Source organism: Buteo buteo, chromosome Z (genome assembly GCF_964188355.1).
Source record: "Buteo buteo chromosome Z, bButBut1.hap1.1, whole genome shotgun sequence".
NCBI classification, from domain to species: Eukaryota; Metazoa; Chordata; class Aves; order Accipitriformes; family Accipitridae; genus Buteo; species Buteo buteo.
Window position 1 is genome coordinate 42019078 of NC_134204.1, and position 22590 is coordinate 42041667.

The window sequence follows — 22590 nt, forward strand, 5'->3', positions numbered from 1 at the left end:
GCAGGGGAGTGATAGAGCAGCTTTGGTGGGCACCTGATGTCCAGCCAGGGTCAACCCATCACAGATGTTGAGAACATTTGCTTGGTGTTTTGTACCTTTGAATGTACTGTTTGCCATATCATCATGCTAAACTGAAGTATTTTAGAGGAGGATTTGCAGCCATCAGGTGTAGGCTCAAGTTGTCAGACTGTTGCTGTTTTTCTGTGGTTCAGCATTATTTTCTCCAGTGATTGCTTTCCTGTGTTACAGTTCCTGGACCTTGTGATCCTGAAGACTTAATCGATGGAATCATTTTTGCTGCCAATTACCTTGGCTCGACTCAACTCCTTTCTGATAAAACTCCTCCAAGAATGTGAGAATGATGCAGGCTCAGGAAGCTGTCAGCAGGATCAAGGTGAGGAATAATTCCATCTGCTTCTCATACGGGTGCCTTAAGGTTGCAGATATGAACTTCTTATGTATGCAGAAGTTTTTTCATGTGGAGTTACTTGTGATTTCAGAAAGGTTAAATGCCTCTTCTTTCTTTCTGCAAAGTAAATCACATGTTTAACACTGCTTTTGGAATGTGACTGAGAAAGAAAATTTACCAGATCATTTTAAGTCCCTATAGTAATACTTGTGCCGTATACTCTAAGCCAGAATCTGAAGTGAGTGGTGATCTAAGTTGTATATTACCTGGGTGTTGAGGGAAAACAGGTTTAGGGTATAACTAGTAAGTACTGTAGCTGCCTCTGGCTTGGCGCTTGATAGAACTGGTGCTGTGGGAACGTCTGCAGTTATTTTTGACCCTGCTGTGGATAATACTTTCTCCACCACATAACAGCTATAAGCTGATTTAAAAAGAAAAAGAAAAGCCTGTGACAATACAGAGATGTATGGAAAAAAAAAATTTGTCCTAGAATCTGGTATGTTTACTTTGTTTGTAAAACAGAAATGCCCACCGATTTCTGTACAGGCCACGACAAGTAATGGACATGCTGCTGTATTATAAGTTACAACGATGACATTGTCAACTGAAATTAAGGTGTGTGGATGAAGTATTGCGCGGTTGTAGAGGATGCTGCAATATTCCTGCTACCCATACAAGACTGAGTGGAAGGCACACAGCTTCGTCTTCTGCTAATTCAGCTAACCAACACAATTTCATCTGAAAGTTTTCCTTAGTTTAATATTTGTGTGTTCTTCTTTTGTATAGTTTATTTTGGCTTCCAACTCAGACTTTGTGTGCAATTGTATAAAAGAGAGAGAAAGAGAGACAGCATGTTATTAGCAAGGCCTATGGTACTGTCTCTTAAGGTCGGCTGATGCTTCCTACTATTATTATTCCTTCCAATGTTTTGCATGCCAGGTGTTCAGTTTGGTCTGTGTATGAAACTTTCACAGGGAAGCTCCAACTAAAACCATTGAGACACTTCCAGAAATTGTAATTTTGCTGATGTTCAAATACTTAAGTTCTTAAAACCTTGTTTCTGAAAATCTCTAACACACTAGTATTTTAGAGGAGGCAGGGATGTAGCCTTCCTGTTACAGATAAGTCATCTTCTGCCATCTCTGTAAAGGTCTCCAGAAACTTAAACAACTACTGAACCTTTTGAAAAAGAATGATTTATCTGTGTTCAGTGGAGACTCTGAATTCAGTGACACTTTTAAAAAAGATTTTTCACTCAGCTTTCTCAACCGTGACAGGTCATGGTGGGTTCTTCCCAAAGCTACAGTGGGGACTTTCCCTTTACAGTCTACTTCTTTTGTGCTCTGGGTGCAAGTAAGGCTGTGCCTCTCTGTTCAGTAGTCCCTGTGTGTTCTTTCCTGATGCTTGACCACATGTTAGAAAAGTAGTCTGATTTGAATGCACAGGAAACTAAAGGTAAGATAAAGGGAGAGAAATAAGGGCTTCAGTGAGGCTGGATCTAGGAGGGATGCATCAGTGGAGGTTGATAGGAAAGAGTAGCATCAGCTGTCATAGAAAACTGGTATCAGAAGTTGAACTTGAAGCTGTGGCTGGGCAGGCAGTTTGTAACTAGGAGGTAAAGCTTGCGTGGGAGTACACAATAGACAAAGATTGAAGGGACATGCTACAGAAAACTGGAACAGAATTGATTCAGAGCAGGCCTGTGAGGTATAAGAGTGTAGAATCTTTCTCTGATACTAAATGTATTTTGTAGAAATTAATTAACAAAATAAAGGTCTTTCTGAGGGTTCTGTTATGCCTCAGCCCTGCTGTGCCTCAAAACAGAAGAAATCTCTTTAGCTCATTTCACTCATAAAACCCATAATTTATATATCTGTATAAATCAGCAGGCAGGCATAGTCTTGGCTGTAGTAAATTTGTCTCAGGATGGAGGCCCAAGTAGTTACATTGTTGATCTGGTAAAACCCTAGCTGGTGTGTGCATAATTTTCTGAAACTATAAGTGTACTTCAGAAAATTGTTGGCTTACTGCATGCACACAATACCATTGTACGCTTTGACAGTTAACTGCTTTTCTGCTTCTAGGTGAATCTCAGGCAATGTAAGTATACCTCCCTGCACCTTAGGGTCTTTGGTTTATTAGTCTTGGGTTTGCCTGGTTTTGTTGCTGATTGCCATTAAAGCTAAATTTTTTAGTGAGAAATTCATTATGACAGATAGACTTCCTGCTGCAGATTCATCACGGCATAAGATAAGTAGCCCAAATTTGTAAAATATTGCTCGCACAATGACTATGATACTTGTGCCTTATTCATGTTTGTTTAAAGACTGTGTTAGGTGTTGCACATGAAACATTTCTCTGTAGTTAAAACAAAGGTTATGAATCAAGAATAAGCTTTTAAAAATTTGCAGACTTGAAGCCCATTAAAAAGGGGGGAAGAGTTTTGTTTAAGCCCCACTGTGTACACATACTTCCCATATGAATGTGTTCCTTTTTAATTTAATAGTCCCTATAATGCTTCTGTTTAGCAAAGCCTTCAGACCACATATTCATTAATTTAGAATATGGATAGATTTTGAAAACAATTCTGCATGCTGCTTCTTTAAACAAGTATCTCTTCAGTTAAAAGTACAAGAGTTGGGGGTTTTCTTGCTTGGGCTCTCATCTCTGTGAAGTCCAACCAAGTTAAAACAGATACATTGCTTTGAAGGCATTCATCAAACATAGTTCTCTCATATTGTCACTAGGAGGTACTTTTAGTAATAAAAAATGTGTTTCACCATTATTGGACTGTAGTCTCATTTTTTCAGATAACACAGAAAGAACTATCTTTTCACATTTTACTTGGAGTTGATCCATAATACTTGTAACAGTAAAAAAGTTGATGTCCATGATTACAATTTACAGCTGATCTGTGTTGTTACGTTTCACATGTGAACTAACAATTAACTTTCATTTTTATTTTTCATCAGCAGATTTGAGCTGTGTGGCAGGTTTGAACATTTTTAGATAACAACTGATTTAATTACTGAATGTAATTAAGATAGAAACCTTATGTGGAAATAGTTTAATATTCTGCACATTTTGTTTACTCAGTGTCATCTCAGTGTTCACAGATTCGCAGTACATTTTTTGTAGGGGTTAAATAGGTTGAGTATATTTAAGGCATCCCTGTAGCAAAAGTGGAAGCTTGCTGGTTTTTAACAATTTGTAATTTTGGAAATTTCTACTAGATACATAATTACACTTCATTTACCTTCAATAAAAAGCCTGGACTCTGCATATTTTTTAAAGAATAATATTTTGTTTAGATAAGGTAGTTTCTGTTTTTTCTAAGAATATAGAAAGAATCTTTTGATCTAAATTACCAAAATAACATGGTGATAAAGAGGATTTGTCTGATAGTGTCTTGCATAGAATTATCCTAATTTGTTTTTTTCTCCTATGACATTTCTGTGCAGTGTTAAATCACTTATTAAAATTGGTTGTTCCATATCATTACCTTAATTTTATGAAATATTTGAAAGTCATTCATCAAAAAATTAAAATACTATTAAGACCAGATGCTTCCGTTGCAAGAGCATAATTTTCAATAAATTGAACGATAGTGCATTTTGATTAATCTTTGATCCTGCATCGTAAACCTCTAGCTCAAGGGAGTTTCCCCCCCCTTTTTCTTCTTTTTGTCCTGTGCTTTTCTTCTTTTGTGAGGTTGATCATTCTGTAAAGTTTTGGGAGCGGGGGAATTTGTCCGAAGGGGAGCTTGATTTTGGAAAGCAATTCAAGTGCTCTATCTCATGAGTGCCTCCCCCTTGCCCAGTGTATAGCAGGCAGCTGTTATTCAAGATGAGTATATTATTTCTCAGTACCAATGTAAATGAATAGTAATGTAATGAAGAGTCTGCAGCATGAGGCAGTTTTAATTGCTTTTGCAATAGTTTGCAATCACCAGGCTATCAAATATTGCTTAGTTTGAAAAAGGTGACTAAAAGCTAGTGTGAGAATGTTTATATTTTTAGATAAGCAGTACGGTCTAAAGTTTCAGTAGCTGCTTTTAGGTTTGCTTAGATGAAACCTGACAGATTTAAGTTGTGAGCATCAGTATAAAACATTCGATATGTCTTGTGATTCAAGCCTCCTGTTTGTTCTTCATAAAAGTAGTTAGCTAAGAGGCTGTTACTACTGGAACTAAAAGGATATCTGCCAGCCTGGTGAGTATTGCATTTCTTCAGTAAGCAGGTCCATAAGTTCAGTTCACCTTGGTTTGAATTAATGATTGCAAGACTCTAAGAATGGTGTTTATTTGTGTTGTTATTGTCACCACAGTAGTAGCACATAAGGAGTCAGTTTGTTGCAATGGGTTGATATATGTCTAGATGTAATCAATTAAACTACTCGGTGACAAGAGACCTATTTTCAGGTGTTTGGGGAACTGAAGTACATGCTCCACTGCCTTCTTGAAAAAATATAGTAGTATGGACATATCTTTGTGCAGGTGTCACAGGAAAACCTGTTGTCCAGATATGCAATACTAACATTGGTATGGGTATATTTGCACAGAAGGAGGAGAAAATGGAGGTGAAAGTTATCGTCTGTCATTTTGTTTTTCCAGGAAAAAGTAGCATCATTATTAGGGAGGTAATTTTTTGAACACTGTTTAAGCAGTCTCTCACCTTTCACACTGGTGTTGCTTCAAAAGAAGTAACATTATGGTTTACACTGCTGTAAATGAGGGGATGCTCTGGTTTTTTACCTTAAAAAAAACCCCAAGAAACCAACCCACAAAAAAACCCTCTTGTTTGTTGCAAGTAACATTTTGAATGGAAAAAAAATACCCTTTTGTGTTCTTCCTGACTCTTTTGTTGTGGTTTCTTTTCATTTTTTAAAGTAATTGTGCTAAACATGAATTTTAACATTTTTTTTAAGCCAAAAAGAAAAGAAGGAAATTAATCTAAGCAAGGACTAATTTAGAATAGCTAGTAGTCTGTGAGCTCTGGCATTAGCATGCAGATTCCTACTTGACTTGGAGTCTCTGTAAATTCTTCTCTAACTATTCTCCTGTCTCTGTTTGTTCCATGCTAAGCAGATGGCCCAGAAATTAGCCAAAAGCAGGAAGAAGGTGCAGTACAAACTCCATCAGCTTGATGTTATGCCTGTTCTTTTGTTTTCTGGGAGGGTTTTTTGCCTTTCTTTTTATTTTGTGTTTTTATTTTCTGCATCCAGCAAGGTTTTTTTAGATTTATTTCTCAGCCACCATACAAGTTGACATTTCTCAGAAATTTGTTGCCGGATTGGCCATTTTTTGTTGCTTATCATTAGCCATTTCATGGTAGAAATAGAGTAAAGATTGGATTTATCAAATGGTTACAGGCAGTGCCCAAAATGCATACTAAAGAAACAGGACTGACGTGGCAAAGGTTTTAACTCTGTAACATGATAGATTAAAATTAAGTCTTTTTTATTTTTTTATTTTATCTTTCTGTATGAGTGCTTTGTTTGAGACATATATGTGTCAAATTGCTGGATGCAAAAAAGAAATAAGTTTATGTATATACACACAGTAATATGCTGAGATTGACTCATCTTAATAATAAGTTTGTTTATGGACTTTTAAAGTGTTTTTTAACAAATCTAATTTTTTAAAAAATTACAAGCTTTCTGTTAACAAAATAGGACTTCCAAAGTGGGTTAGTGCTTGAATAGTATGTTGTCTGACTGTGAAGGTCTTCTTACCAGAACTGCATTGTGAATAGCTTAAACAGTACCCACCTGTGGTACAGGTTTTCCCATTGGTCTTGGCAGTCACTGTTAGGCCATATAGAAATTCCTCAGGCAAGAAATGCTGTTAGGCCTTTCTATGGCTTATGTGAAAAACCTTCTTTAAAGTGGGATTCATAGTGTGGAGAAAATGGGAGAATCATTTTGATTTTCATGAGATCTTTATATAGTTCATGTTGCAGTCAGGTATAATTTTACTGAATCAGGAAAAATGTCAGGGAAGCTTTTATTGGGTTAACAATTTTTCAGAGAATATCCAATTCACTTTCACATATATGTATATAGTTTCCATATCTTTGTGTTTATCTTTACCTTCTGCAGTCTAATACTCTATCTTGCATTGCTGTTCTGGTGACTGTGTCTTAGTGCGCCCCTGTTTGTGAGCTAACATTATTAGTAAGTATATTACTTAATTTGTTTGTTTGACTCTAAGCCATTTATTTGCAGGCTCCAGAAGGTGAATCTCAACCCATGACTGAAGTGGACCTCTTCATTTCTACACAGAGAATAAAAGTACTGAATGCAGACACACAGGTATAGACAAAGATGCCTTTGTCAGTATTGTGGTAGTAGGCTACTGAAATACACTTTCACCTACCTGCCAAAATTTGTCCTTCAAAAAGTGCTGGCTCTTTTATTTCCCCCCAGGATTTCCTTGTAAGAAATCCATGCTCAAGAACCGTGTCATTTGTGCAATTACTCTGGTGTGTCTGACTAGAAATTATTAGAATTTGCAGGTAAACTGATTGGAGTCAGCTCATTTCTTATGAGCCATGATGCGTCAAGTATTGATTGTGCCCAGAGTAGCCCAAAATGTTTGGTTGTGGTAATTTGAAGTTCATAGTCCTTTGCACATACATGCCCAGGATATTCAGGTTCTGATGCTGAGGTCTTTATGTGCTTTTCCACAGAAAACACAGTTTTAATTTATAAAACTTGCTCTTTGCTTTACTTTTGGAAAGTGGAACTCTTGTTTTCTATTGGCATCTCCCCTCATGCATGACAGGTATTACAGACTTTGTGTAACAAAGGTCTTATATTGCCATTTGTTTGTTTTCATAATACTAGGTGTGCAATAAGAACTTCATTGAAACAGCTGCTCATGTTGTTTTTTGTATTCCCCAGGAAACCATGATGGATCATCCCCTGCGGACCATTTCTTACATTGCAGATATAGGAAATATAGTTGTTTTGATGGCTCGTAGGCGAATGCCACGGTCTAACTCCCAGGATAATGTAGAAGCATCTCACCCTTCCCAAGATGGAAAGAGACAGTACAAAATGATTTGCCATGTCTTTGAGTCTGAGGATGTAAGGAATTATTCTGTCTTGTAATGTTCTAGGGGTGGAAATGTAAACACATTTTGGTAGGCTTGAAGTCCATTGCAAGCGGTCCTGTTTGTTCTTTAACTGCAATCAAATATTTCATCTAAGCAGAGGAACTTGCCTTCTGTTTGCATGTTTGGACCTGACATTTTACTCACAAAACTGGTGTTAATAGAAATTCTTCCCATTTTTAAGCTCCTTCAATGCCTTCCAGTAAGAATGAGAAGAGGGTCCAGTTGCCATGGCTTACGAATACCAGCTCAGATTCTGCATGTGAATGTGAAAGTCTATCAGAGATGCTTATTTTCCTAGGGAAATTCTAATCCCAAGTCTTGCATCAAGGGTCAATCATTGATACATACTAGAAAGGTGTTTGGGCTTGGCCGGGGGGGGGGGGGGGGGGGAGAAGGGGGAGGAGGAGACTTGTGTTGGGGAATAGTTCCTGACATCATGTCAAAAAGTCAGCAGAGAAAGTTGGTGATTCTGGCAATCCCAAAGCTTGCTGAATAGAGACACAGCTGAGTAAATTTTAGTCTATGGCACAGGTTACTAAGTTACCTTATATAGGACTTGATATCCTGTGTTCACAATCAATGTGCATAATTTACTGATTTTATGCACTTTTTAAAGCTCAGTAAACTGAAAGGTAAAGAAAATCAAACATACCAGATTGAAGTGGCTAGATATGTAGTTGTCAGGATCATAATCAAGTTAGCCCTAATAATTTGGGAAAATAATAAATCTCAGTTCTAAGCCCTCTGAATAGCAGAGTATCACTTAAGACAAGTGAGGTGAAAATATCAGTTTCTTATAAAATACACGTATGTCTTCCACTCCACAGTGTATCAGCAAGGACTCTGAGATGGGAAGGTTTTCTTGAATAAGCAGCTGATTTTATGTAACGATGAATCTGTTCTAAACCCATGTCTGGTTAAATTATCTGGTTGCAGGTGAATGTACATATATGACCCACTGCTGAGGTTAAAAAGTAAGAACAGGAGCACTGATAGAAGTAATCCACTACCAAAATTTTGACAGAGAGCATAAAAAATTGTGGATATTTTTTCCCCCAAACCCCATGTAAGCCAGCTTTGCAAAGCCTTTCAAGAAACTGGTGTGAAAATAAGAAGAGTAGCAAATTTTTTTTTGGCTTAATATCACTTCATACGCTGCCCGCTTTGATGCTGCTGCTTCTGTATTTCTAGTCACAAGTTTAGACTCTGCTAGCTCTCTTACTAGCCAGTTGAAAAAGCAAAAACCAAACTGTCAGATGCCAGAGGCTGGGTCTTATTTTCCTTCAGCATGTGGTGGTCTGACTATGATCCAGACTTCCTAGATTGTTTCCCAGGCTGCTATTAATACTTTGGCTAGCTGGAATCTATGCTTCCTTTTGGGGATCACTGACGTTACTTTCTGTGGTTTGTTTGGATCAGCCCATCTTTGTGTCAGATGTGATCCTCCCTGTGTCACTAGATATTGGCCTGGAAGGTACATACCTGTAGATCCAATAAAAGCGTTGCTCAGTGATGTGAAAATATGCTGAGAAATTACAGGAGATTATATATCAGCTCTCCTTTGTCATAGTTGTTAGTTCACAAAAAGCTTGCAAAATTTATCTCAAATACCCAAATGACTAAGAAAGAGAATGGAAAAAGTGTAGCACCTGTTAGCAGCAAGGAGATGGCAGCTTCAAAGATCTTGTACATCCAAGGGAGTAGTACAGCCTGTTTGTATCATAAAACTCATGTATGTATCATTGTCATCTTTTCTTCTTCTGGGACTGCTGGGTATTTAGAAGAATTTACTCAGTAACTGACACAGAAGCTGTAAGCCCTCAAATGGGTGTTGGCCAGAATGTGTCTCTGCTTGGAAAAGTCATTATCTAAGGAGCACAGCACCAGATTTTCAACTGTAGAGCTGGATCTTCAAATGAGCTGAACCCTAGTGATGTGTCCAAAAGCTGTGTGTCTAAATGGGATTTGATCTCTACCTGGAGAGAAGATACATGTGTATGAATGTAAAGTCTGCATTTATTGCCTCACTTATGTTACTGAGCTATGGAGGTGTAGTTTTCCCATTTTCTTGCTGTCCTGTTCTTGCTGTCAAAACCAGGTTGATCCAAGCACTGGTAAAATACTGCCAGTTGAGATATTGGCCTTTTCAGCACCAGCAATCATGCTATTCTCATCAGCAGCCTTAGTGCTACCTTGAGTTGTTTTAAGATACAATCAACTTGTTATTTCAGGGTTGGGAACCTTTCCTTTGTTAGGGACCAAACTGGACTTTAAGTATAGCTGGTAGGCTGTATAAAAATACATCTCAGCAGTATTAATTCACCTCCAGCACTCCCCCAGGCCTACCTTGTCAGCTGTGGAGCTCTCTTCTTCTCTCCGTTCTCCACAGCCAGCACTGTGCTCCAAGGGACTGTTTCAGCACACATCATGGCCAACTCCTGTGCACTACACAGTGCTTACTGCATGTGTCACTGCAATTATGTACAGCACTACTCTGCACCACGCTGTGCTGCTTTCCTCCCCTGTCCGTGACCTGTCTTATAGTAACCATGATCACTGCCTCAAAGGGAGGCATCCCTCTGGTCTGTTTCCAGCTTCATCCCCCATCTTGCATGATGCAGAGCTTTCCCTGTGTCTGCCTTGTGCCCAGTTTCTGCCCCATTGCTGCAGATGTAGAACACCTTATGGTGGGAGCAATGCAGTGTATTGAGTGGCACATTTGGTGGCTTTAGGTGTAGAGAAGGCTATGGGAAGCTGCAGGTGCAAAAGGGTACACACAGAGGACAGGCTGAGAAGGAAAGGGGCAGGGAACTGGCAGAGTCATGGAAGCTGGAGGGAGTGAAATAAGAAATGTAGGGAAGAAAGGTTGATGGAGGTAGCAGGGTGGAGAAGGAGATGGGTGTGACCATTTCCAGTCACTTCAAGGCCTGGATCCAGTCACCAGTTGCTACCCTTTTCCTGTTTCATCTGAGACTGAGGTAGGAGCAGCCAATATAGACATGATGGTTTTAAGGGAGGGTGAGAAAAGGTGGAAATAGTCTCTTAAATGTAGTTGTGTGTTTTCTAGTAGACATTTTCATTTTCACTGCTGGCTTGTCAGAGAATGGCATTGCCTCTGCTAGGAGGGAGAGCCAGCTAGGAGCTGCACATGTGGGAACAGTTGTAGGTGCAAGCTACAGCCACTGCAGCAGGTATAGCTTTACATTTATATTAGCAGTTCTTACCTGTGAAAGGATGGCTTTATTTGTATTTCTCATTTATAATTGCTTACCAAGGTGGATTCATGGCACAGGTGAACGTGTTAACATTTTGTGGGTCTTTTAAATTAATTTTCAATGCACAAGTATTTTTTAAACTGGATTGCAGTAACTTGTAGGTTCGTCGACTTGATGATCCATTTTGCAGTGTGATTGTAACAGAGAAAGTGTCAGTGGACAAGACCATCAGAATGTTTCACTTTTTTCTTTTGTCTTCTCTGGGAATTGCTACAGGCACAGCTGATTGCACAGTCCATAGGTCAAGCATTTAGTGTGGCCTACCAGGAATTCCTGAGGGCAAATGGAATCAACCCAGAAGACCTTAGCCAGAAGGAATATAGTGACTTGCTCAATACCCAGGACATGTACAATGATGATCTCATTCACTTCTCCAAATCTGAAAACTGCAAAGACGTATGTCTCATTTTTTTTCCATAACAGCATTAAGCTGCTCTGTACCAGTTGCAGGCCCATGCTGGCAGAAATCAGAAAACCATTAATACTTCCTATAAATGACCTCAGTGAGTCTGGAATGTTCTCCCAAGTAGGACACCCTATCATCTGTTCTGTTTCAAAGGCAAACAGTGAACCCCAAATTTATCAGCAGTGAAGTGATTTACCATCTGTCTGTGTTCTTTTCACCAAACAATTTTCAGACATGTTTGAAAACGAATTTAAAACAGATTAACAGATTAGTACAATTTAACAGACTACAGTAAACACTGTAAAATTTATAAAGGCACAGGTGTTTGTGAAAGTGGCTGATTCCAGACTTTAAAGAGTTAATATTTGCTGAAAGGATTTGCAGCTTGGTTAATAAGATGAATCAGTGCACTACTGGAACACTCAGATAGTGGTTTTCCAGTCCTCAGTCATAAACTCTTGCAATCTCTTCCTGTTTACCTTTGTCTGCCAAAGCCCATGGCACCAGCGTTTCTTCCACTCCAATTTCCTTTGCTGATGTGCAGAAATACGTTGTGAGGAGTATTGCACACTAAGCAAAATCTATATTATGTAGTGCTGATTATTTCAGGTTTGAATACAAATGAAACATAGTAAAATGTGTACTCTATTTTGGTTTGCCTTTGAATCAGGAAGGCAGGTTGCAAATAAGGAGGGGTATATGTTTGTTGGTTATATGAATATTTGGGTGGGGGGCGGGGGGAGGGTGGTGGTGTTAGTTCCATACGTGTGAAGAAGCTTTTTTTTTGAAACTTTTTCTTATGATACAGGTTTACATTGAAAAGCAAAAGGGAGAAATCCTAGGTGTAGTAATTGTGGAGTCTGGCTGGGGATCCATTTTGCCTACAGTTATCATAGCCAACATGATGCATGGAGGACCAGCAGAGAAGTCTGGGAAACTGAACATAGGGGACCAGATCATGTCAATCAATGGGACCAGTTTGGTTGGTTTACCACTCTCAACATGTCAGAGCATTATAAAGGTATGGAGGATGTTTCTGGAAGTTACACATTTTAAAAATATTACATAGTAGGTGAGCAGAAAGTAGAACTCTTAAGTAAATTCTTACCAAATGTTTGTATAGCACTTTCCAATTCGTCGTCTTTAAACTACAGTGGGAATTATGCTACATCAATTTTCTGACTCCCAGAAAGTGAGCTGTGCCATTTACCTGTATCAAAAAGGACTCTGTGCAGAACTTCACAAGAGAATGTTTTGTTCAGAAGGAAGATATTACCAGATATACACTTAAAATTTTATGTGACAAATGGAGGCACAGGTACCTCATATTGTCCTAGGCCATATTAGCTGTTTAAATGCTGCCTAGTATCTGGCTGAAATAGAGCTGATGCTTTTGTTGTTGTTGTTTATAACTATTTTTAGAACATTTAAACTTTGAATTAAAATCCTCTGTAGAAACTTTGCCCGAGTTATTTGAAAGTATGATGCTTCTCTTCACTTGGCTAGATGGGATATTATAATTAGAAGAGCTTTCTTCTGGTTGTCGGGAAAGTATGTGACTGCAAAAAGCATGCAGGTCAACTGGAACTGAACAGTGACTGGGGTAGCTGTAGCATGCAAGGTAGTAGGTATTTAAACATCAAAATTTCAAGAGCTGGAAAGATGCATCACTAGGGAATGTTTGAGGTGAAGCTATATGGACTTTGTTATTTATTGAAATAGCCCCACGGAGTTCCTGTAGATCATAACATGTAGACATGTAGTGTGATGCTGGTGGTGTAATATACAGAAATGCTCCTCTGATTTCTAGGAATATGCGTGTTAAACTTACTTATTTGTTTAGGCAACTTTCTGGTAACAACTTGTATATGTGATATGGTTTTTTTGCGTGTTGTACTTTTTTAAATTGCAAAGTAAATTTTGCATTCACAAAATAAATATAGAAAATTTTAAAAATTTACAAAGTAAATTTTTATTTTTTGTCCATGGATTAGTTTCTTAATACTTGAACTAAGATGTTTGCTATAAAGACTTCCCATTCTGGTTTCCAAAAATGTTAATGCTGAATTCTGATGACTAATAGATGCATACATCACTGAACCAGCCATTTTAGATTCAGTGAGTAGAAATGATAGCCTGGAAGTGTAGCATACTAAAAACATGGCAAAAACAGTCTTAGATTTGTGAAGGAAGGAAAAAAAAAATCATATTAAGTATCCTTGTGCCAGCTTCAGTGGAACAAAACTCCCTGCAAATTTAGGCTTTTTGTGTTAGCTATACTTTTTTCCTATCCCACATCAGTTTTATTTCTAAATCTGGTGTGTAACACTTCTGTGATTCAGAGCCTTTTCAGGTAGAGTTCTGTTGTGCTTATCTGTACTTTCTCAAAACAGAAACAACCTGCTTTGCTGTTTCCAGCTTCTGCAGACCTTTCTCTTCCTCACTGATACTGCTGTTGCCATAGGAACTGCTAGCCATTTATTTTGTCTTTCTAAAGAGAAGACAGTCCGTATGTTTGCAGGTCTTCATAACCATACATCTGGAGCTGTTCACATAGTGCTTCTGATAACACATATATATACCACTGCATGATCTAAGCACACATTTAGATGTGGCAGAAATATCTCAGGATTTCAGATTTCTTTAGCATGCTGTAAAGACTCATATGAAAAGATGAGAATATTGTATAGATAAGAATATCTTGCAAGCACTTCAGATAAGATAATTTCAGTATTATGGATGTAATCTCTGCTACTAATTGACCATAACCCAATCGGAAACTGACAAAGTTCAGAAGCTTTCCATATGTGGTGGTTATTCCCTAATTGTATTATGCTACAGAAGCATCTGGTGCTGGCTACTGTCAGAAGCAGACTCAGGGACTAGATAAGCGAATAAGTTGGTCAAATGATGCAATTGTTTTGTTGCTAATCATCATATATTACCAGTCTGCATAATACTGGAAATTAGCCACTTTTGAAATATATGTGCTTTCTGTCAAATTAAAAGATTATTTGTTGGTGTACACATTACTTTTATTTTCAAGGAATATATATAAATAACTTGCACATTCGTCAGGAAAGTTGAAGCACAATGATGTCAACTCTGTTGAGGGCATTTAACCTAAGTGAACTCAGATGACTGAATGTAAACACCTAAATTCCTCATAGAAATGTGAATCTCCAGTACTCTGCATGACTCCTACCCTACTGGATTTAGAACACTGAGGCAAAAGCCCTTCAGACTTTTGAGTAAATATCGTACCCACAGCTTAGTAGAGGTTGATTAGTCCCTGTCTTCTACAATGTGTGTTTTGTGAAGACCTTTGTATAGAAGATGAATGGCCCTTGAGCATGTATGGTGTGCTGCTAACTCCTCCAGAGTGCAGGAGTCCATAGTCATGCAAGAGATGGAGTTCAAACCTTCTTTCTGCTGAGAGTGGAGTAGAGGCAGTTCCCACAGCCACATGCTTTGTCATTTTGTGTTCACATGCCCCTTCTCTTGGAGCCACTTTCAATAATGAGCCAAGCTGAGCTCAGCACTGTGTGGAAGTGATGGCAGCTGTTTCCAATGTGATGATTGCATCCAGTTTAAGGCACTGACAAGAAAACAGACTCTAAGGCACTTTGCCCTGGCAGGATGCCAGTCTAGTTATTCAAGTCACTGCTGAAGCTGGAGTTTAGCTCAACAGAATCAGCAGCAGTAAACTGGATACAAAGAATTCAGTGTATTACCTTAGCTATAGTAGGAATTATTTTTCAGAGCTAACCTTTCAAAGCCAGTGTCAGACACCTGTTAGTTGCAGTGGGATCCAGATTTCAACTGTACATATAAAAGGAATTCTGAAGAGGTACTGGAATTGGTAGGTGTTGTATTAAGTAAGGTGGAAGTTGCTGTGTTCTTTATAAAGCATTTCTTTCTTGATGTGGATTTTTTTTTATGTATTTATTTATGGCTAATCCTTTGTGTGAATGAAACATTTCAGAAAAGTACCTTAACAATCTCTATGAGCTCTGAATACTTGAAGTTGTACAAGGGGTCAGATTGCAGTTATCTGCGTTTTTACATTTGAGTTTTCGTCGAGTCATACAATCACAGAGTTTCGGAGGCTGGCAGTCACCGCAGAAGCTGGTCCAGACCAACACTTTGGTTTAAAGTACAGCCGGTTGTTTAGGGCAGTAAGCACAAGGGTTTAAATAACTCCAAGGTTGGATCCACACTCCACAACCTCTCTGGGTAATCTGTTCCAGTGTTTTACCACCCTGAAAGTAAAAATAAATTTTCCTCCTTCAATTTTCTTCTGGTAACAAGGAGTTAATGACGAATGTGATATAACTCTTTTAGAAGAGAGGAGGAAGGGGAATTAGGAGCACTGCTTATAGAAGCATGGTATGAGCAGGACCTGCTGTTTGCTTGACAGATTTTAATATATCCCATTAGGGAAGCCACTTATTTGTAACTATCTTAGCTACTTATTTAAAATTTTATTTCCCATCCACAGTCATTGGCTTTTTTGTTGAGCTGCCCAGACCTGTTCAATATTCTTTTTACACACGGTTTGTGTTATCAAATGAAGAAATAGCTGACAGGAAGCTAGGTTTCTTAAAACAACTGTGTCAGCTTCTTGGCAAGAAAAATTTGGCATTTTGGTATTTTATCACTCATTTCACTGCATATTCTGATGCTTGTGTCTGGCATTCAGTGATCAGATTTTCTTACAATGCATACAAAGAGCTGTTTATTCAGGGCTGTTCCCATGTCAATATTTTAATGCTCCCCCCCCCACCAGTGCTTATATTAAATGTTTCACTCTGTCTTTGGCAGCATTTTTCATGGTGATTTCTTTTCACAGGGTTTGAAAAACCAGGCCCGGGTTAAACTGAACATAGTTAGGTGTCCTCCAGTAACCACAGTCTTGATCAGGAGACCGGACCTCAGATATCAGTTGGGCTTCAGTGTGCAGAATGGGATTGTAAGTAACTTCCATACTCTCTGGTTAAGCTTTAGCATACATGAAACTTCTTATCCATTTGTGGGTAAGTTTCATTGTGGGAAGAGGGAAGCTGCCATTTTCTCCCTTACAGCAAGCAGGACTTTGCACATGTGTTAAGTCTAAGATATGAAAGCTGAGTTAATCAGTTATTTTTTGTCTTTGACACTACTTACTTCACAACTTCAGAGTCAGCCAGAGGAACAGAAAAGCTGTGTTAGGTTAGAAAAACAAAAATCTGTAGCAAAGGCTGCTTTCAATTTGCATCATTCATGTGTCTAACCAAAGCATTGCATGATCTCAAAAGAAAAAGACTGTCCTTGATCCTCTTTTGTTGTAAGGCATCTGCATCCTGAACATTGTTAAACTGTGGTCCTTCATACACTCTTAAATTTCCAAACCACAGCACATGTGAAGTACAACACAAACAGCCCTTTCTGACAGTTTGTTCTGCTCTTGGAAGAGAATATCCAGTATTTATTTGTCACTAACAAATTCTGCTTTGAATCGGTGATTGATTACATTTTAGAATTTGTTGCAAGCCTCTGTGTTTAAATGCTGATTTACAGGTTACAGGCAAAAATGGGTAATCTAAAGTCTCTGTTCCTTGTCCAGACCCTGATAAATTTGTCCTTTCCCTTCCAGATCTGTAGCCTTATGAGAGGAGGTATAGCAGAGCGAGGGGGTGTGCGTGTCGGCCATCGGATCATTGAAATCAATGGACAGAGTGTTGTAGCAACACCCCATGAGAAAATTGTTCACATTCTCTCAAATGCTGTTGGTGAGGTAAGAGCAGACAATGTGTATAGGCAATATAACATAGTTCATCGCTGTTACCTGTAACAACTCGTGGAAACCAGTAACAAGTGGTATCCCTCAAAGGACCACACTGGGACCAATACTTTTTAATATCTTCATCAATGACATAGACAGTAGGATTGAGTGCACCTTCAGCAAGTTTGCAGATGACACCAAGCTGAGTGGTGCAGTTGATCAGCTTGAGGAAAGGGATGCCCTTAGAGGGACTTTGACAGGCTTGAGGAGTAGGCCCATTTGAACCTCATAAAGTTGAACAAGGCTAAGTGCAATGTCCCGCACCTGGGTCAGGGCAATCTCCAACATCAGTACAGACTGGGGGATGAAGGGCTTGAGAGCAGCCCTGCAGAGAAGGACTTGGGGGTGCTGGTGGATGAAAAATTGGTCATGAGCCAGCAATGTGCACTCACAGCCCAGAAAGACAACCGCATCCTGGGCTGCATCAAAAGAAGCATGGCCAGCAGGTCCAGAGAGGTGATTCTGCCCCTCTACTGCTCCAGGCCCACCTGGAGTACTGTGTCCAGTTCTGGGTCCTCAGCACAAGAGCGACATGGACCTGTTGGAGCAAGTCCAGAGGAGGGCCATGAAAATGATCAGAGAGGGCTGGAGCACCTCTCCTATGAGGACAGACTGAGAGAGTTGGAGTTGTTCAGCCTGGAGAAGAGAAGGTTCCAGGGACACCTTATTGCAGCCTTTCAATATGTAAAAGGGGTCTTATAAGAAAGATGGAGAGAGACTTTTTACCAGGGCCTGTAGTGACAGGACAATGGGCAGTGGTTTTAAACTGAGAGGGTAGATTTAGATTGGACATAAAGAAGAAATTTTTTATGATGAGGGTGGTGAGACACTGGAACAGGTTGCCCAGAGAGGTTGTGGTTGCTCCATCCCTGGAAGTGTTTGAAGTCAGGTTGGACAGGGCTTTGAGCAACCTGATCTAGTGAAAGATGTCCCTGCCTGTGGCATGGTGATTAGGAGTAGATGGTCTTCAAAGGTCCCTTCAAACTCAAACTGTTCCATAATTCTGTGACTGTTAGCCTGGTGCTATTCAAATCTAAAAAGTGGAAGTGAGAGCAAGCCAGCACACCTTTTCTTGTATTATTTACCCATAGTTCTCCTATGTTTTAGAAGAACCCTAATCTGAAAATATGAAGTGTCCACAACTTTAGATGGTTCATTGATACTAAACATACTGTTTCATAAAGTCACCACCTGCAATACTTTAATAAGAGTACGAAAACTCTCAGGTTTTACCTTTCCCTTCTGTCCTGTATGACCTTAGCTAGTTCCTTCGCCAATGCTTTGTTGTAGTATGCATGTTAGGAACATTGATTAACTTGCCATGTTTCCTCTAGATTCATATGAAGACTATGCCAGCTGCCATGTACAGGCTGTTGACTGCGCAAGAGCAACCAGTTTACATCTAAAGCCGACACCTCACCATCACAATGTGCATGGAGGATGTTTTTCCTCACCAGTGCTTGTCTCTCTAGAGCTGCATTTCTATGTCTGAAGAGACATTTCTTTCTCTCTCTCTCTCCTTCACAGACACAAACATGTCTTTCTCTCCTCCCTCCCTTTTTCCTCTTCTCCCTACCATTTTCCTGTATTTTGTGAAGGGGCAAAATACATCTATGGGACTATTTCAGTTGCATCTTTTTACAAGTGAAACTTCATGCACTTTCACATGCAAAACAGGAAAATAACAGCAGCATTATTCACAGCAGGACTGACAAAGAAGAATGACTCTGCTTCATGCTACATAACCGGTTTTATTTTTGTAGCTGTAATTTGACAAACTGAGTAAATTAAATGTTGCTAAATGAAAGATGTCTTTACCAAACAGATAAAACTATAGGGTGTAAAGTGTTCTGTTGGATATCCTGCATGTGACTTTGCTTTTCTTGCCCTATTTTCCCACAGGCACTGAGCTCAGTATTAAAAGTTTATGTCTGTAGGGAAAGTAGAATACCAGAAGGATAGTTTTGCCCTCAGGAAGAATTACCTGCTTATGAAAACTCAGTAAATGCTGCTGTTGTAAAATGGTCTGTCCAAATACACACCTTTTAATTCCCCTCTGTCATCAGTTCTTCATGGTAGTAGGACCCCAAAAGGTACTCTGTGAGTTGCTGAAACATGTTACACTTGCATTACTTACACTAAGTAATTCGGGAGGCATTTTTTACAGCTGTCTCCCCCTCTCTGCCCCAGGTTTCTAATTATTTGTTTTCTTCTACTTTGTTTTTAAATGCAACATGTCTTTTATAGTCCCTTGCCTGTTTTAGAGGTTAAAGGAGGGGGGGAAGATCTTTAAATATCTACAAGAGAAATAGCGAGGGGCTTTCCTGAATAGCTACACTTTTTCTAGGCTCTTTATTCTGAATTTGGTGCACACAGCCATGTGTGCTGATGTATATAGACATTTTTAAAATTGTGCTTGCTATTTATGAAGTTTGAATATAAGAGATCTGCAGACTATTCTAAGTAATTTTGTTCTCTGAGCCAGTTTTAACATATATTTTTGTCCAAAGACCTGTCTAATTTTATTGATTTTCTCTTTAGTTCATGATATAGATAACAGTGAGAGGGATGAGGTGGGAATAAACTTATTTATTTTGTTATGTAATTTAACTTGTGATTTTTTTCCATATGTATGGCACTTAAAGGAGATATGCGTGTACTATATGCACTTATATGAAGATGATAAACTGTAGGGATGTATGAAATCTAGGATTTGATTGGCCTCTAACTTGCATGCTAGACACAGAAGTGGAAAAAAGGGCTGGGTTGGTTGGGGTTTTTTTAAGGGGTGGGGTGGGTGGGAGAAGCAGTGGTTTTTCTTCCTAGTGAGAGGAAAATTCTCCATTCTCTGTAGTTACTTTTTATCAGGACTGTATACTGGTGTTTATGCTGAAATTGAACCATACATCTAGTCCAGGCTAATACATTGGTTTCTTTTAAAGAAACAGTTTTTGCTGTGTTTTACTGTGATAGAAAGGCTCAGTAAGATCGAAACAAGAGCAGGCCACACACAGCCACTCACTACTTCTGCTTTGCAAATGTGCTGTTGGTCATAGTCACTTGTTTATCAATTATTGTGGGGTGGACTGTGCAACATAAGTGTTGTTTGCAGTCCCATAATGATACCTAGACATTACTACGGAGATTCATGGAAGTGGATATGTGTGTGTGTACATGCATATGCACACTTGGTGCAAACACTGCTGAGAGCCATTCAGCTCTCTTGCCAGAGGTCCATTTTTGGCTTTCAGAAATCATGGATATCCATGGGCTGATCAGAGATAGAGAATAAACTTTGTATTTCAGTGGGCAGTAAATACATAAGGGAGATAATGAAGTGATGCATAAACTATTGTAGTAAGTGAATATGTTTTAGTGTTGAGATTAATGTATGATGACTTGATTTTACTTGTTGTTATATAATTTAATCCAAATCTCCACAATAGCAGATTGCACAAGAGAGTGGTTTTAGTATTCCAGGTTAGTACTTACCTCTGCTACCTGACTGATGCAACTAGATAGTGAATGACTTGTGGATATATTGTTTAACTGTAGACATCTGGTTTATGATCATTTGAACTTTTTTCCAGAACTTTCCATATATATAGTAATATATGTAAATATGCTATATAACCATGTACAATTTAGAAGATTATATACAGTGCAGCCTTTCCATAAGTTGCCTGAGGAAACTTGGTGAACTCTTGAAGACACAGTTATCATGCTTCTGGTTCCTGCTATGTTTACATCTTCAGCTTCACTTGTTTCTGTGGTTCTGGCCAGGTCATGTGGTGGGGTCTTTAACTCACTTCACTGGGAAATGATGATGACCTGAACATGCAAATGTATTTAGAGATGAAACAACTGTTTCTTTGAAAATCTTGCAGCCAAGATTCTGTGAAGTTATGGCACTTGAGTGCTTGAACAGTTTATGGTAAATATGTGCTTAACATTAAGCAAGTGAATGCTCACAGGATCAGAGTCTAGCAGAAAATCTCAGTTTTTCCAATTACAGTGTGTGCGTAAGATTTCCAAACTGGGAGGTCCATAGCGTGTGCACACTTCTGATAACAGTCTTGTAAACAATACCATTTTACTTTGTAAAGGGAGTTTCAAGAAAAAGGAGCTTGAAGGGGCAAGCTGGCAGTTCTCTAGACTGTTGCAGCAGTTAGATTAGATATGTGATTTTTTAACAGATTCAAAGGAAAAAACTGCTGGTTTACATTCCTTCTTCAGTGACAGGCCTGAATTCTTTTTCATCCTTGCTGCTTCATACAGTCTAATTAACTCTTCAGTGTTTACATTAAGGATGAAACATCCCTTATATTCTTTTTATTGGCAAGTTTCACACATTTGTTTTGAATCTTGTTTGAATTTGAGACTCAGTTGGGATTTCCAGGTTTGCTTGCTTTCCTTGTTTTCTAAATGAAATGTGTTTCTGAAGACAGCAATGTGGTTGAGATCTCTTGTACATATTTAGCGCAGTACCTAGACTATGAAGTTGTACTATTGTTCTGTAAAGAGGGTGAATAGAAATTATTGTAAAGCGTTGGGAAAAGTATAGTATTGTATTTGTAACAATATTGTTCTTTGTAAACATTTAATGATCTCTATATATAAATATAAATATATATATAAATATATGTGAGCCTGGAATGTTGATACTGCACATCTACTGAATGTAATTCCTCTGATGTTTTTTGCCACAGGTCTCTGACCTCTGTAATGAAGCTGCAGTGGTTTGATTTGGGAGGGGGTGGGGGGGAGAGGAGTGGGCTTTTTGGTTTGTGTGGGGCAGGGTGGGGGGTTTCTGCCCAGCTGTTCTGTTGTGATGTATTTACTGTGCTACATTCCTTTATTTAACAGAGCGCTAATGTCTGTAAGATTTGCAACAATAAAATACAAAACAAAAATACCTCATCCAAGACTGAGAGTTTGCTCATACTGATCTAGGGGTTGGCTTGCTGATACTGAATGCATGAATGCTTGGAAGGTTTCTGAACTTCTCTTTTGCCACATAGTCTGGAGTAATACTATATGTGTTTCTGCAGATGTGAACCAATGCTATTAACTTTATTTTTAAAACAGCATTATTTTCAGGTAATAAATGACACTAGTGCTCCTAAATGAAGCTGATTCCTTATCTAAGGTTGCATCCCAGTTTTTATGATGTGAAATGTCACCATGTTTGCATCTTCAAAAACCATGTTATTTCAAGATGCCTTTTATGTGACAGAAGTATTATTCCATTGTCTGAAAAACTTTAAATATGCTTTTTTCATAAATAAGGCCTTGCTAAAAGTTCTTTACACTTACTATTATTTCTGAAACCACTGTTTTCTTCAAAGGTCATCAGCACGGTTTGTTCTTAAAGACCTAATACCATTTGAATAAATAAAAAGTAGGATTGCAATATGTCTGTCCTTAGAATAAATCCTGGAACTGCCTGTGCTAAGGTTAAAAAATATTTGTATAATGAGAGGTGGATTATGAAAAACATGATGGTGTTTGAAAATCAACCAGCAAAAGCCAACAAAGGAGCATTTCTTCAGGTGAGG

The 22590-nt window shown here is 38.7% G+C and overlaps 1 protein-coding gene across 1 annotated transcript in view; it reads left to right on the top strand.

Annotated features, from left to right (window-relative positions):
* APBA1 (amyloid beta precursor protein binding family A member 1) overlaps positions 1–21779 on the top strand; it is a 100181-nt gene extending 78402 nt beyond the window's left edge. The window contains 10 exon segments of the mRNA XM_075019500.1: positions 250–342; positions 345–394; positions 5496–5528; positions 6635–6721; positions 7313–7498; positions 11019–11198; positions 12017–12229; positions 16061–16180; positions 16844–16984; positions 18367–21779. Coding sequence (XP_074875601.1) covers positions 250–342; positions 345–394; positions 5496–5528; positions 6635–6721; positions 7313–7498; positions 11019–11198; positions 12017–12229; positions 16061–16180; positions 16844–16984; positions 18367–18438 — 1175 coding nt within the window. The 3' untranslated portion in view covers positions 18439–21779.
* The last annotated feature ends 811 nt before the right edge of the window (positions 21780–22590 follow it).